Source organism: Diplotaxodon limnothrissa, linkage group LG7, assembly GCF_057381915.1.
Source record: "Diplotaxodon limnothrissa isolate DT_005_m linkage group LG7, D_limnothrissa_male_GT1.1, whole genome shotgun sequence".
NCBI classification, from domain to species: domain Eukaryota; kingdom Metazoa; phylum Chordata; class Actinopteri; order Cichliformes; family Cichlidae; genus Diplotaxodon; species Diplotaxodon limnothrissa.
In genome coordinates, this window is record NC_140602.1 from 33494690 (window position 1) to 33509647 (window position 14958).

The window sequence follows — 14958 nt, forward strand, 5'->3', positions numbered from 1 at the left end:
CTTCTCTTGGACAAGTTTTTTATTTTGTTGCAGGGCTTCATCAAGCTTTCCTTGGAGCTCCTGGTTCTTTTTGTCCATGTCATGGAGATCTTGTTGTTTCTCCTCAATAATAGCTTCCTTTTCTTGAAGCTGGCATGACAACTTTTTTAGTTGAGCGCTCTTTTGCTCATTTTCCTCCATCAAGAACTTCATCTTCTCTGTGTTTCTGAGCGCTTCATCCTCCATTTCTTCCAAACGCTTTTCCTCTAGTTCCACTTGGTCACACCAAGGAAGAGAGGAAAGGGAAGAGTCTAGTGGCTCATCCCAGGGAAGAGTGTAGGGGTCAACTTCTTGTCCCTTTGGATTTGTTTGAGACATGTTGGGTCTGGATACAGTTAGAATTGCAAAGGATCCAAATATTTCAAAAGGCTTTTTTGGCGAACGGTTCAATGCTGCACACATCAATGCTGCGAGAAACGGACTAAAAGTCGTTGCTCTTCACCGCTATTTATAGGTTTTTGGATCAAAGGATCAAAGGATCAGAATGGTGGTAAGATTCTACATGTGTGTGACGTCATAATTCTGTAAGGCAATGAGGTTGTCACACGATATTTTTGGAGGAGGGCATTTTTCAACTTGGACAAATTATCAATAAAGTTTCAATCTCTGTTATTTTCCCCAAAAACGTGTTGTCGCAATAATGTTTTGTATTGTAATTTGTGCCAACAGATGGCGCAGTTTAAAGTTGGCTGTTACTCTGCCCAGGCTGCTACCATAGAAGAAGAATGTAGACCAATAGTACTTTAACGATGTCCGCTGATCGTTTCCGTGGAAATCTTAGCATTGCTTTAGCCGTCAAGCTAAAGGTTTAGCTTCATACTGCCATATTTTCAGAGTAACAAAATATTTAAACGGTCTCAGATCATGGTGAGTATTTGAAAAAATGTTTATTTAATGTGAAGCCTGTGATGTGGAAAGGTTAGCAAGCGTAATTTTGCCTATTGTGTTATACACGGGTGCTTAGATCCGAGTAGTGTTGATCTTTTCTAAGGTCCATGGGTTTATCCAACGAGCAGCTAAATCACCGTTATATCTGTAATTTTGTGGGCAACGTCTTAATGCAAAAAAAAAAAAAAAAAAAAATATCCCAAAGCAACGAAGAAAAGACTAAAAAACCCCACAATGCGTTTTTAAGCTCTCTCTGTGTTCACTGCCTCTGCAAGTGTCAAACTTCCTCGCTTTAGCTGATGCTAACCAACATTAGCGCTTACGGTTCGTATATAACACAACTGTCAGCCCTTCACTTTTGGTGCCGACAACATTTTGAGCATTTTCGACAGTTTGTGAAATGGTCGTCATTGGCATTACATGCCAGTAGTGTTCGCTAACTGACTTTACCGGTGATTATATTTATTATTGTTGTCATTATTATTATTATTATTATTATTATTATAATAATTATTATGTATTATGATTAGTTTCCCCACCGGAAGAATGCGACGTTCTTGCCAGAACATTCCCAAATAATTGACCACGTTTATTAACAGATCAATTTTCTCCACAGTTTTAGGGTGAGCTAGAATAGATATATGGTTTCAGTAATACGAATAAGAGCGCAACAGCATAGAGACAATGACGATCACTCTCATAATTTCATTACGTTAGTGCACCCATCGCTCCGCATCCTTAACGCTACATTGATGTCGAGAGTCTCTGACACAGCTGTGCTCTGCAGCACAGACACCCTGCTTATCTGTGATTCGGCCAGACTGGTGTTGAACTCCAAAGACATGCGCGGGGTTAGGTTAGTTGGCTGTTGGTGTGAGTGGTTGTCTGAGTCTCTCTAATAACCCTCCAACAGACTGGCGACCTGTCCAGGGTGTACTTTTGCCCTATGACAGCTGGAATACAACCTGAATAAAATAAGCAGGAGAAAATGAATGATGTTTATGAACTGTAGTTAATGTAGTCAGACAATAAGTTACCGAGCAACAGGCCACAAGTCTTGGTGCAGAATCATACTAAGATTTAAAAAATAAAATGTTGGCACTGGTGTTTGAAACAGTATACTGTCAGTAAGACTGGAGCAACTGCACACATCTGGAAACCAATAACTAGAGTAGTTAAGTAACATTTTGTTACTGCATCCATTTAGCCAGGTATAATTAGCATGTCTACATACATGTCATTTCTAATGTGGTCCTATGTGGTATGTTGTAGGACAGTGAAGTGTCTGACACTGACCATGTACCAGTGCCTGAGAACACTGGTATGGAGGGGGAGAACGCACCTCTTTACTGTATTTGTCAGAAACCAGACATCAACTGCTTCATGATGTAAGTATATATCAGTTTTATATTTGCAGTACGTGCAGTAGGGGTGGGCGCTAGCTTCAGCAATGTTATCAGAGATTTTTTTTTTTTTAAATGAAGATCTTCTATTTCGAGAAAACTACCAATAAGGATATATGCACAGATATAGAAAACAATACTGTAACATTTTATTGATGCTTGCAGTTTGGAGGAAGCAGTATTTGCAAGTGTAACTAAATTCCAGGCATTTTCCATCCTTCTTTTCCTATCAGCTTTTTTCTAATTGTCAGTGTGAACCAAGGTGTCAGCAGCAGCATTATAGTGCAAAAGTAGTGACCCAGCATAGATCAAATGTAAGCACAAAAGTAGCCAAGGTCGTGTTTTTCCTGGAAATTTTAAGTGAAAGGATAAAGTAACTGCTTACCACTTTAGTTTAACAATGATTAATGAAATGTAACCGTGTAACTCATCAGCAGTCTGCACAGTATGGTCACATATTAAAACTGGAGAATATGTTGTACTTGTTGTAGTGTTTCATCATGGGTCCAGTTTTTACCCAGGTGCTTAAAGCCCTTCTTTACCCTCATGTAACACCAACAGTAATTTCCAACCACTATTTCCTGTTCCTGTCAGTCAAACAAACAGACGACAAACATCTTCTATAAACAGGAATAATGTCATTTTATCGGATTAGAAAACATCTAATCTAGCGTTGATATTACACTGCTGTTTAGTGTCTGGCTAATCTCAGTGTCACCAAAATATCTGCCCTACATGTCAAACAATGAGAGAACTTGAAACAGTAACATCACCTAGCAGCTTATTTTAATTAGTGCTAACGTTGTGTTTGCTGGCTAACATTGCTATTATTATAGTCACAGTTAATTGACTTTGAATAGCTTTATTTCAAAAGTAATTTTACAATTTCACAGCCATTTAGCTGTGTTAACTGCACATGCTGTAGGTCATAAGGCGTGCATGGATCATTTTTATCATCAGCCTCTTATCTTTTGTCCACCACAGGCTTTGCCATGATAAATTGGTCAGTTGACAACCAGGAGCCGTACACCTTAACCTCAGAGGCCAGGACATCCAGGGGCAGTGTGAACACGCACTTGTTTAAATGGGACGCAAGACGGACTATAGAGGGCCACCCCCTTGCCAGACAACCAAGTGCTGTCCCTGTCCACGGCCAGTGTGAGAAGGACTCTCACTAAAGTCAACCCACACAAAGCTGCTGGACCAGACAATATACCTGGACGCGTGCTCAGAGCCCGTGCTGACCAGCTGACTGATGTCCTAGCAGGCATCTTTAACATCTCCCTGAGTCAAGCGGTTGTGCCACAGTGCTTTAAAACCACCACCATCATACCTGTCCCCAGACCTTCCCAAAGCCTAATTACACAATGATTGCCTGAGCCTATTCTTGTTAAATGATGAAAAACTCAAAGGCACGTTTGGGCAGTGGATCTGTGTGAAATCAGCAGCTTGCAAAACTAAATCAAAATGTGTGCTATTGATTCTAAAAATAGAAATCACAATAAAGTTCAACATTTACTAAAACCGCCATTCAGTCATCTGAGAATCTTTCCTCATGAAATTATAACGGTTAGATGAATGTATATGCAGTGATTTACTGATCAATGATAAAAGGGGAGATTTATGCAATAACGAAGACTGTCATGAAAAGTATTTGGCATCTGATCTCCTGTAACCTGCGGAGCTAAGCTGTTTTACCAGCTCTGCTCTCTGATTTTTCTTTTATGAAAAAACACAAGTTGTCAAAGTTATTTGTTTGCAAATGTATTTCAGAAATATCGACATACTTTTTTTAATCAGCAGAAACTTTATGTCAGTAGTGCAAAAACCTGCACTGATCTGACCTCATTTCTTCCTCATCCTGATTCCTGACCTGGGAAGGGAGAGAAATATTTGTTTTTGTTTGTCTTCTTGTTTTATTTAATTCCTTGTGGGATTTGGATCCAACACGTAAAGTATGCATATTATGCACACACACAAACACACATGCAGCTATTACCCATTTCTTGTATTCTTGAATAAAGACATTGATTTGACACATTTAATTAGCGGCCAATTGTTTTTATTGTTCAATTATTAAGAAAAAAGAAAAGGTGGGGGTGGGTGGGATGTAAAGGGAGAGAGGAGAGAAAACCCCAACAATCCCCTCTGAGCAAGCACGAGGCGACAGTGGATAGGAAAAACTCCCTTTAAAGGAAGAAACCTATGACAGAACCAGGCTCTAGAGGGGGCAGTCAACTGTCGGGACTGGTTGGGGGGTGACTGTGAAGAGAGGGGAGGGAGATGGGGGAGATGGGAGAGGTGTTAGTAGTTAAGGGGGGGGGGGGGGAATTAAGCTGGAATAGAGGTGGGGGAAGAAGAGGTGACATTGGCAGTAGTGAAAGAAGGAGTGTTCTTCCTCCAGAAGAAGCGTTTTTTCTTTTTCTGCTTTTTCTCGAGGATGAGGATCAGCTCCTCGATTTTTTCAGTGTTTTGCTTCTGCAGCTTGTTGCATTTTTTCACCACTTCTTCTTTTTCGGCTTGTTTTTCTTCCAACCTTTCTGTCAGCACTTTAGATGTTGCCTCCTGTTTTTGTAGTTTTTCATTTTCTCCTTCCAGCTCAGATGCTTTGAACTTCATTTTGTTGTAAAGTTCTTGCAGGTTTAGGTTTTTCTTCTCAAACTCCTGGAGAAGAAGTTTTTCTTCTCGCTGCTTACTGACCAGCTGTTCTCTCTCTTGAAGCAGGTCTTGATATTTGTGCAGTGTCTCATCCAACTTTACCTGCAGCATCCTGTCGTTTCCCTCCATGAGCTGGAGTTGGCACTCCATGTCTCCCTGCTTTCTGTCCAGCTGCTCTTTCTCTTGAAGGATTTCTTTATTTTGTCGCAGAGCTTCATCAAGCTTTCCTTGCAAGCTTTCATTTTGTTGCTTGATGCTCTGCAGATTGGAATCCATTTCTTTTTGTTTGATTTCTTGTTCCCTTTTCTCTTCGAGGAGCTTCTCATTTGCTTGCTCTGTGCGATCAAGCCTTTTTTTGTCAACACTGTACATTAGCTCCATGTCTCGGAGATTGGAGTGCAGCCCTCTCTTCTTCATGCCATCTTCTTTCTTGTCTTGGAGGAGTTTTCTATTTTGTTGCAGAGCTTCATGAAGCTTTCCTTGCAAGCTTTCATTGTGTTGCTTGATACTCTGAAGCTTGGAATGCATTTCTCTCTCTTTTAACTCCTGTTGCCTTTTCTCTTGCAGAAGCTTTTCATTTTCTTGCAGTGTGTGATCAAGCTTTTTTTTGTATACACTGTACATTAGCTCCATTTCTTGGAGATTGCTGTGCAGCCCTCTCTTCTTCGTGGCGTCTTGTTTCTTCTCTTGGACAAGTTTTTTATTTTGTTGCAGGGCTTCATCAAGCTTTCCTTGGAGCTCCTGGTTCTTTTTGTCCATGTCATGGAGATCTTGTTGTTTCTCCTCAATAATAGCTTCCTTTTCTTGAAGCTGGCATGACAACTTTTTTAGTTGAGCGCTCTTTTGCTCATTTTCCTCCATCAAGAACTTCATCTTCTCTGTGTTTCTGAGCGCTTCATCCTCCATTTCTTCCAAACGCTTTTCCTCTAGTTCCACTTGGTCACACCAAGGAAGAGAGGAAAGGGAAGAGTCTAGTGGCTCATCCCAGGGAAGAGTGTAGGGGTCAACTTCTTGTCCCTTTGGATTTGTTTGAGACATGTTGGGTCTGGATACAGTTAGAATTGCAAAGGATCCAAATATTTCAAAAGGCTTTTTTGGCGAACGGTTCAATGCTGCACACATCAATGCTGCGAGAAACGGACTAAAAGTCGTTGCTCTTCACCGCTATTTATAGGTTTTTGGATCAAAGGATCAAAGGATCAGAATGGTGGTAAGATTCTACATGTGTGTGACGTCATAATTCTGTAAGGCAATGAGGTTGTCACATGATATTTTTGGAGGAGGGCATTTTTCAACTTGGACAAATTATCAATAAAGTTTCAATCTCTGTTATTTTCCCCAAAAAACGTGTTGTCGCAATAATGTTTTCTATTGTAATTTGTGCCAACAGATGGCGCAGTTTAAAGTTGGCTGTTACTCTGCCCAGGCTGCTACCATAGAAGAAGAATGTAGACCAATAGTACTTTAACGATGTCCGCTGATCGTTTCCGTGGAAATCTTAGCATTGCTTTAGCCGTCAAGCTAAAGGTTTAGCTTCATACTGCCATATTTTCAGAGTAACAAAATATTTAAACGGTCGACCTCCCAGCCCTTTGTTCCTTCAGTGGGCTGGTTTCAGTCATTATGCAAATGTACTGTTTATAAGATTGGGGAAACCTGCAGTCAGCTGAGACCGAAGAAGTCACTTGGATGAGTGACGAAACGTTTCTCCCACAAAACGCTACGTCCAGATGAACAGAATCAACTTTTGGAGATTTGCATAATGACTGAAACCAGCCCACTGAAGGAACAATGAGCTGAGAAGTCAGTTTATTCATCATAATTATGCAAATTCTCATGCCCATTGATCAGCAACCACTCTCATTCAAAAAGGCATCTCTAAAATGTAAAAGTGAGGACAAGTGAAGCTTTGTAAAGTACAATTAGATTTCCAGACATTTGGTGATACAGTCACGTTGCACTAACTCTTAGATAAGTGGCTAGGGGTTCTCCAGAAACTTTGTGGGATCTTCTTGAGTTTAAACAAATCTGCTATTCTGACCAGACAGTCAGCAGGGAAAGGTTTGCAATCAAGAGATAAGCTGAGAGCTCAGTGTCAACATTAGTGGATTGAGGTGAATTGAGGAGAAAAGATCTATTCCAATAGAAGGAAATCAAACACTTAAACACTTGGAACAGTTTTCAAATACATTAATAGTAATGCAACACTGTCCTCTTCCCCCAGATAGGCAACTGAGCCTGTTGAACTGTTTGGAATGGAACTTATGGGTAAATTAACCTTAACTGGTATATTTGTCATGGTTGTTTATTCTACTATATGGACCCACTGTGGTGGGGTGTGGTTTGTAGCTCAGCTCTAGGGGAAGGGGTGGAGCAGCTAGTTCAGGGTGTGGTGTTAGAGCAGGCTGACCCACACAGCTGTTCTCCATTACCTGGTCACACCTTCCCTGCTTCAGTAGGATGCTGGGGTCTAACAGGAGAGCAGTGTGCTGTAATGGGACAAGGCAGCTGCACAAGAAAATATTGTAAATAAAATCATCCACGTGCTTACAACGCGGTGTGCCTTCTTATTGTGATTTATTGCATTTGATGTTGGATAAATGGACACTGTACCCATGTCCTTTTACATATACTTTTTATTTTACTCCAGCAATTGATCCTCCAGTTCTAACCATAGCCTCTTTTTCGTTTATTTTTTATAACGCTCATTCTTATATTAAAACTTATGTTAAACTTCTTCAAATGAAATCTTGGATGATTAGTCACTTATTTCCTGATCGATTAGCCTTTATCTTGATTTTTAATCTGTCATTACCCCACTCTTTATCTGGAAATAAAGAAATTCAAAGGTCATGTGTAAAAAAAGCATAGATTAGGACTCTAACATCAGCCACAGAGCTGCATTTAGGCATGTTGCAGTTCAAATTGAGCATCAGAATAGGCAAAAAAGGTGATTTAAGTGACTCTGAACATGGAATAGTTGTTGCTGCCAGACCAGCTGGTCTGAATATTACAGAAACTGCTGATCTACTGGGATTTTCCTCACATATCAATCTCAGAATAGGTTTTACGGACGGCTTTGACCTCATAGGAATACAACAGTAGCTCAAATAACCACTTGTTATAACCAAGGTATGCAGAAGAGCATCTCTAAATGCACATCACACTGAACCTTGAAGCAGGTGGCTACAGCAGCAGAAGAGAGTCACAATTTGGTGTAAACAACTTGTATCAACAGTTCAGCTTGTTGATAATAATAATAATGGATTGGATTTATATAGCGCTTTTCAAGGCACCCAAAGCGCTTTACAATGCCACTATTCATTCACTCTCACATTCACACACTGGTGGAGGCAGCTACGGTTGTAGCCACAGCTGCCCTGGGGCAGACTGACAGAAGCGAGGCTGCCATATCGCGCCATCGGCCCCTCTGGCCAACACCAGTAGGCAAGTAGGGTAAAGTGTCTTGCCCAAGGACACAATGACCAGGACAGAGAGCCCAGGGATCGAACCGGCGACCTTCCAGTTACAGATGCGATTCCCAACCCCCTGAGCCACGGTCACCCTGTAATGGTGGTGGGGAACACTTTGGGCCTCTTCATACCAACTGAGCATCATTTAAGCACCACAGCCCGCCTGAGTATTGTTACAGACCACAGTGCACTGTGGCCATAAAGTACTGTGTACTGTCTGATGGCTGCTTCAACCAGGATTACACTATGTCATAAAGGTCAGATCATTTGTAACTATTTTTTTTGAACATGACAGCAAACTGACAGGGTGGCTGTAGCTCAGGTGGTAGAGCAGGTCATCTACTGATTGGAAGGTTGGTGGTTCGATTCCTGGCTTCCCCTAGTCTGCATGCCAAATATCCTTGGGCAAGATACTAACCCGACATTGCTCTCCGATGCATTCATCGGAGTATGAATGTGTGTTAATGTCAGTTAGAAAGCACCTAGGAAAAATGTGCTTGTGCGAATGGGTGAATGCACAAGTTGTGTAAAGTGCTTTGAGTGCTCAGAAGAGTAGAAAAGCGCTATATAAGAACCAGACCATTTACTCATTGTACTCAAGTGGTCTCCACAGTAACCATCGCAGTCCACTGAGCACCCTCGGGATGGTGTGAAATGGGAGATTTGCATTAGTGGTTGCTATGATGTTAATATGGAGCAAAATCTCTAAGGAATGTTTCAAGCAACTTCATCTATGCCATTGAGAATCATACTGCACAGCTAAGCTCAGGAGCCAAAATTTAATGCTTTAAATAGGATGCAGGGTATGCAAATTATCACATGATCAGGCTCCTCAGGTGCTTAGTTACCCTTAAGATGACTGTACTCAGAAACATGATGAGCAACCAGTGAGGAGTATAAAGGGCTCTATGTAAATCCCCATTTCGGCAAACCGCTGTTTGTCTGGATTTTGACTGAGATCATTTACACCTGAAACTCTGAGCAATGCAATTATGGATGATCTGCTGCTCTCTATTCAATGGTTTTCTTGTGACTTGCCAACTTTGCTGTTGTTCAGTTGTGAGCTGTATTGTGCAGACTGTGTGTTGTACTACCTCTGTGTTTGTGGTTGAGTTTCATGTATTTTAAAGGCCACGGGCCTTTGCAAATAAGCTAAGACTATAAATTCTGTGGTGTGTTTCTGGCACACGCTTATACTGATACACAATAAAACAACAAAATGAATCCACTTTCTTTCTTTCTTTCTCTTTTAAAACCTTATATTAAAAGCAAAATATTTCCATCCATATCAGTGGGCTGACAACTTCATTAACATTACCATGTAAGTCCACTTTTTCATTGATTATTAAATCTTATTTTCACTTCTCTCCTTTTAAACTTAACACCAGTTATTTCCACATGCTCACACAGACAAACAGGATTTAGGCTGGCTAAAGTTCATATTAAACCAGTTTGACACGATGTAGTGCTGCCCCCTTCTGGATTAAAGGGTCACTTAACCAAGCTGTATTTTTCCAGCACCACAGGCAATAGAGAAGGATAGGTACATTGTGTTCTCATTTCTCCATCACCCCGGTATTTATCACCAGGAGGAGATAAGCACAGCGTGAACATCAGTACAAAAAACACACAATGCATAGCAACAAGACGTGAATAAATCCTAATAATACAACAGACGATTCTGTCGGAGAGAAGAGGATGAAGTGCACAGCCATTTCTGAGCATCCAGTGCTGTTGTGCTTGTAACTATCCTCAGCAAAGCCAGAACCACACACACATACAAAAAGTTACTATGCTGTTGCAGTGGGTATCATTTTACAGTCGCTCGTTATTGTTTTTTTTTGTTTGTTTGTTTGTTTGTTTTTGTCCCGTTTGGATCTATAGCCATCAGAATTGTTGTCTTAAGGCCAAGAAAGATGCCAAGCGGATTTATTTTACCAAGTGGATCATCATGGCCTTGCCATATTGGTCCATTTGATTGACCTTTATTATAATTATGAATTTATTTTATTTTCAGTTGCTACAAACGGGACAGACATGACTGTGGGATAGGACAGGGGGAAAGAATGAAAGAAAGAGAGGGAGAGAAAGAAAACCAAAGGGGAGAAGAGACGGTGAGAAGGGGGGGAAGAGAGAAAAACAAACAAACAAACAAACAAACAAAAAAACACCTGGGTCACCTGTATGGAGAAAAAAAAACAGAAGAGAAAGCAAACAACAAAGAGCAACATAATAAGGAAAAAAAAACACCATCACAATGAACTAGCTAGCAGTAGATATCAATAGTTACTAAGTAATAAACGATATTGTGCAGCACGCAAGATAGACAGCGCACAGTGTGCTTTGAGGCAGAGGCCAAGAAAGCTGTAGTCCGCGTCTGTGAATACCCATGTGTACACCTGTGTGCATACCTGTGTGGATCAGCATGCTTGCATTCCAAAGGTTTCTCCATGTAATGATCTGCTAGGGAGTGTGGGGGGGCCACAGCCCCGTCCTTTATGGTATCAAGCAGGTATGGAGGAGATCAAAACTCCAGACATCCAGAGGCCCCCAGAACACAAGAGACCAAGGAAGACCCACAGAGGGGCAGCTGCGCCACTGTCCCAGTAAGAGCTAAGGAGAGTCCCAGATGAGGGCTCATTCAGCAGCCGCGGAGCAGAAGCCAGGGGGAGTTGCAGTGACGCGCCCGTGAGCTCCGCCGGCAGCCAGCTGTGCCTGAGTGACCCCACCTCCGAAGTGGCCCGAGCGAACCCCAGGCTCCAGGCCCCGATAAGCGGCCGCCAAGGAGTGAGCCGGTGTGTACCTGGACGCCCACCCCCAGACACAAAGAACCACCAACGCACCGATGTCTGAGGGAGTCCGCCACTGGCAGGGAAAGTGGTGGTGGTGGTGGTGGTGGGGGGGGGGCGTAATGTTGTAACAAATAATATTTCTATTAAATAAGCTTTACTTTGCATTTTAATTAACGTGGGATTATTTTTTGTATTTAGAAATAATAGTACCAATTTTTTTTTCAACATTTGTGGCACTGGCGTGGCGCCCCCTGATGGACGGCGCCCATAGCATTTGCCTATACGGCCTATGGCACGGGCCGGGGCCCTGGCTGGACCCAGTAATAAAACAGTTTCTGACGTTCTGATCCATAGTCCATCGCAAGAATCGTTGCATCTCCGCCATTATGACATTTTCTGTTCCCAAATCAGAGCGAATCCTAGCAGGTGTTCCCATCCTCTTTTCAACTTCTGCTATGAAATAGCCAGCAATGACCTTGGGATCATTGTTTGTTGAATAGGCATGAAGCCAAATCATAACTCTTGATTAGGCCATCAATAGCTCCATTTATACAGATTCCAAAAGGCTTCAGTTTTTCATAGGAGTCAATATGCCACATAAAATTTGGTCCAGGATTTACATACGTGTTACATACATCGCATTAGGCGATTTCTGCGTCGTTGCTCAACACCGTAAGGGCCAAGATATTTCAGTAAATGTCTCACAGTACTCTGCGTGACAACATAACCTGCCTGAATGTGGTGTAGTTTGTATCCATGGAGCCTCCCGTGTTCCTCCAGTTGATCAATAAGAAATCCTGCCACCTCAATCGGACTCATTCTTTCTCCTGTACAGTCCCATGCGTTTTAGGTTTCTTCTAAGTGTCCGCATGCTTATCACAATACTGTCCAAACTGCCCAATAACAGCCAAATCTCCCCATGCCTCAATCCAAGCATAAAATAGAACTTAATTAATTCCAATAAACGAGCCATTTTCTCACACTCTGATCTGCACTGTCACCCACTTCACGATGTTTTACGGCAATATATCATGCTCGAACAATAAAAGATATGTTATAACGTGAAAACTTTTTTGTTCAAACAATGTAATTATCACGTTCGCACAATATAATATTTATATTGTATGAACGTGATAATTATGTATATTGTAATAACGTGATATTATGTTATTCAAACGTGAAAAGTATCTTGTTAGAACAATAAACTTTTCACGTTACAACGTGATACACTTGTATTTTTCTTTTGCCTGGGTGGCAGCTCTACGCTTCCGTACTTCTGTACCTTCTTCATGCTCACATAAAGAGGAGGAACTTAGCGCTTCCTCGGCGTAAAAAGGCCTTTGTGCCTTTGTGCCTTTGTGCCTTTAACCACGTACTGTTGCTTTAAGAGACCAACCCTCGCTGGATTACTTAAGCTAACTTTCAGATTTCCAGACAGTCAAACTTCTCCAGTTTTATATCATCCAGCAAGAAGACTTGTGAGTTTGACCTGCTTATTATCCTCGCAGAATAAAGGAATAAAGCTTTCCTGTGTTCTTCCAACCGACATCGAGTGTTTGAAATGAGTTGGATTATTGAGGCAACAACGAGCTAAATTCCGGAAATGGCGCAGCAAGAAAACCAGGTAAACCGAGACAAACTCTGCTGCTCGATCTGTTTGGATCTCCTGAAGGATCCGGTGACTATTCCCTGTGGACACAGCTACTGTATGAACTGTGTTAAAAGCTACTGGGATGAAGAGGATCAGAAGGAAACCCACAGCTGTCCTCAGTGCAGACAGACCTTCACACCGAGGCCTGCTCTGGTGAGAAACACCGTGATAGCAGATTTAGTGGAGGAAACAAAGAAGACTGGACTCCAAGCTGCTAAAGCTGATCTCTGTCATGCTGAACATGAAGATGTGAGCTGTGATTTCTGCACTGAGACAAAGCTGAAAGCTGTCAAGTCCTGTCTGCAGTGTCTGGTCTCTTACTGTGAGCAGCACCTCCAGCCTCACTATGAAGTAGCAGCATTAAAGAAACACAAGCTGGTGGACCCCTCCCAGAAGCTCCAGGAGATCATGTGCCCTCGCCACAATGAGGTGATGAAGATCTTCTGCCGCACTGATCAGCAGTGTATCTGTTATCTGTGCTCCATGGATGAACATAAAGGCCACGACACAGTTTCAACTGCAGCAGAAATGAGCGAGAAGCAGAGAGAGCTCAAAGAGAGAGAGATGGACATCGAGAAGAAAATTAAAGAGAAAGAGAAAAGCTTGAAGGTCCTGCAGCAGGAGATCTCTGAGCTGAGGAGGAGAAAAGCTGAGCTGGAGCAGCTCTCTCACACAGAGGACCCCACCCAGTTTCTACACAACTACACCTTGCTGTCATGTCTCAGTGAAGCTCCAGACTCAGCCAGCATCAATATTCATCCTGAGAGCTACACCGAGGATGTGGCAGCAGCTGTGTCAGAGACCAGAGAGAAACTGCAGGACAATGTTGAATGGACCATAACTGCTGTGAAAGAAACTCAGGGTAATGTTTCAAACTTTGAGTCAGAGCCCAAGACCAGAGCTGAATTCCTAAAATATAAATGTGAAATCACATTTAACCCAAACACAGCACACCAGCGTGTTGTGCTTGGGCCTGGCTTAAAAGCAAAATATAGTCATACTCAGACAATCAGGCGCTATGATCACACTGACAGATTCACTGACTGGCCTCAGGTGTTGAGCAGAGAGAGTTTCACAGGACCTTGTTACTGGGAGGTGGAGTGGAGCGGGGACGATGTCTTTATAGCATTAGCTGACAGCAGTGTAAGCAGATCAGGAAGAGAGAGTGCTTTTGGAAACAATAACAGTTCATGGGCATTGGAGTGTTTCAGTGGCGGTTATACATTCAGAAATTCAGGCAGAAGCACTTTCATTAAAGGTCCACAGTCCTCGAGAATTGGAGTGTTCCTGAATCATTTTTACGCTTATCTGTCCTTCTACAGCGTCTCTGAAAGCACTCGAACCATGACTCTCCTCCTCAGAGTCCAGACTACGTGCCCACTCCTGGTTGGGCTCGGTGTATACGGTGGTAGCGCTGAAATCTGTGAGCTTTTATGTTAAAACGATAAAATTCATAAAATCATTATCTTATGCAACAAAAAGTGAAGAAGCTTCATAAACAAGATACTCACTTATTTGAAGGTAAAATGTCTTTGTTTTATACATTTTCATGTTCTAAGTTGTGGATTAGTAAAAACTGGCAAATGATAATTCATCAGTTCAATCTTAGAAAATAGCACATTTTGTACAATAAAGCTTCATTTCTCTAAACATACTAAAGCATATTTTTAAATCTTTTCTGATTTGTGACAGACTTCTGATAATTGAAGATGATCACAAAATTCCTGGATATTTTTGTTTGCATTTCATTTCAATATTCAATTCATTTCTATATTGTATGTGTAACAGATTTGATTGTAAAACATCTCAAAAATAAAACTTAATGTCATGTGATGCCAAAACAGCTTCCTGTCTGCTGATGTTGTTTAGTGTGGATTATGTTTTGGGGGGGATATTTCATCCATGGAGCGTGAGGTAAATTGTTTCAAAGCAGTATTTTAGTTTAAATAACTTTTATTTGATTGTCTCGTGAAACTATTCATGCTCTATTTTCAGTGAGCGTGAATAGTTTCCTGTTCTTAGCTGACAGCATCATTCTCTGTAAATCCTGGAGA

At 41.7% G+C, this 14958-nt stretch overlaps 1 protein-coding gene across 1 annotated transcript; it reads left to right on the forward strand.

Annotated features, from left to right (window-relative positions):
• Positions 1 to 12662: 12662 nt before the first annotated feature.
• On the forward strand, positions 12663 to 14389 carry LOC146628624 (tripartite motif-containing protein 16-like). The gene has a single exon (XM_085357954.1). It carries the CDS (start codon positions 12857 to 12859, stop codon positions 14342 to 14344), a length of 1488 nt encoding a protein of 495 aa, XP_085214080.1. The 5' UTR covers positions 12663 to 12856; the 3' UTR covers positions 14345 to 14389.
• The last annotated feature ends 569 nt before the right edge of the window (positions 14390 to 14958 follow it).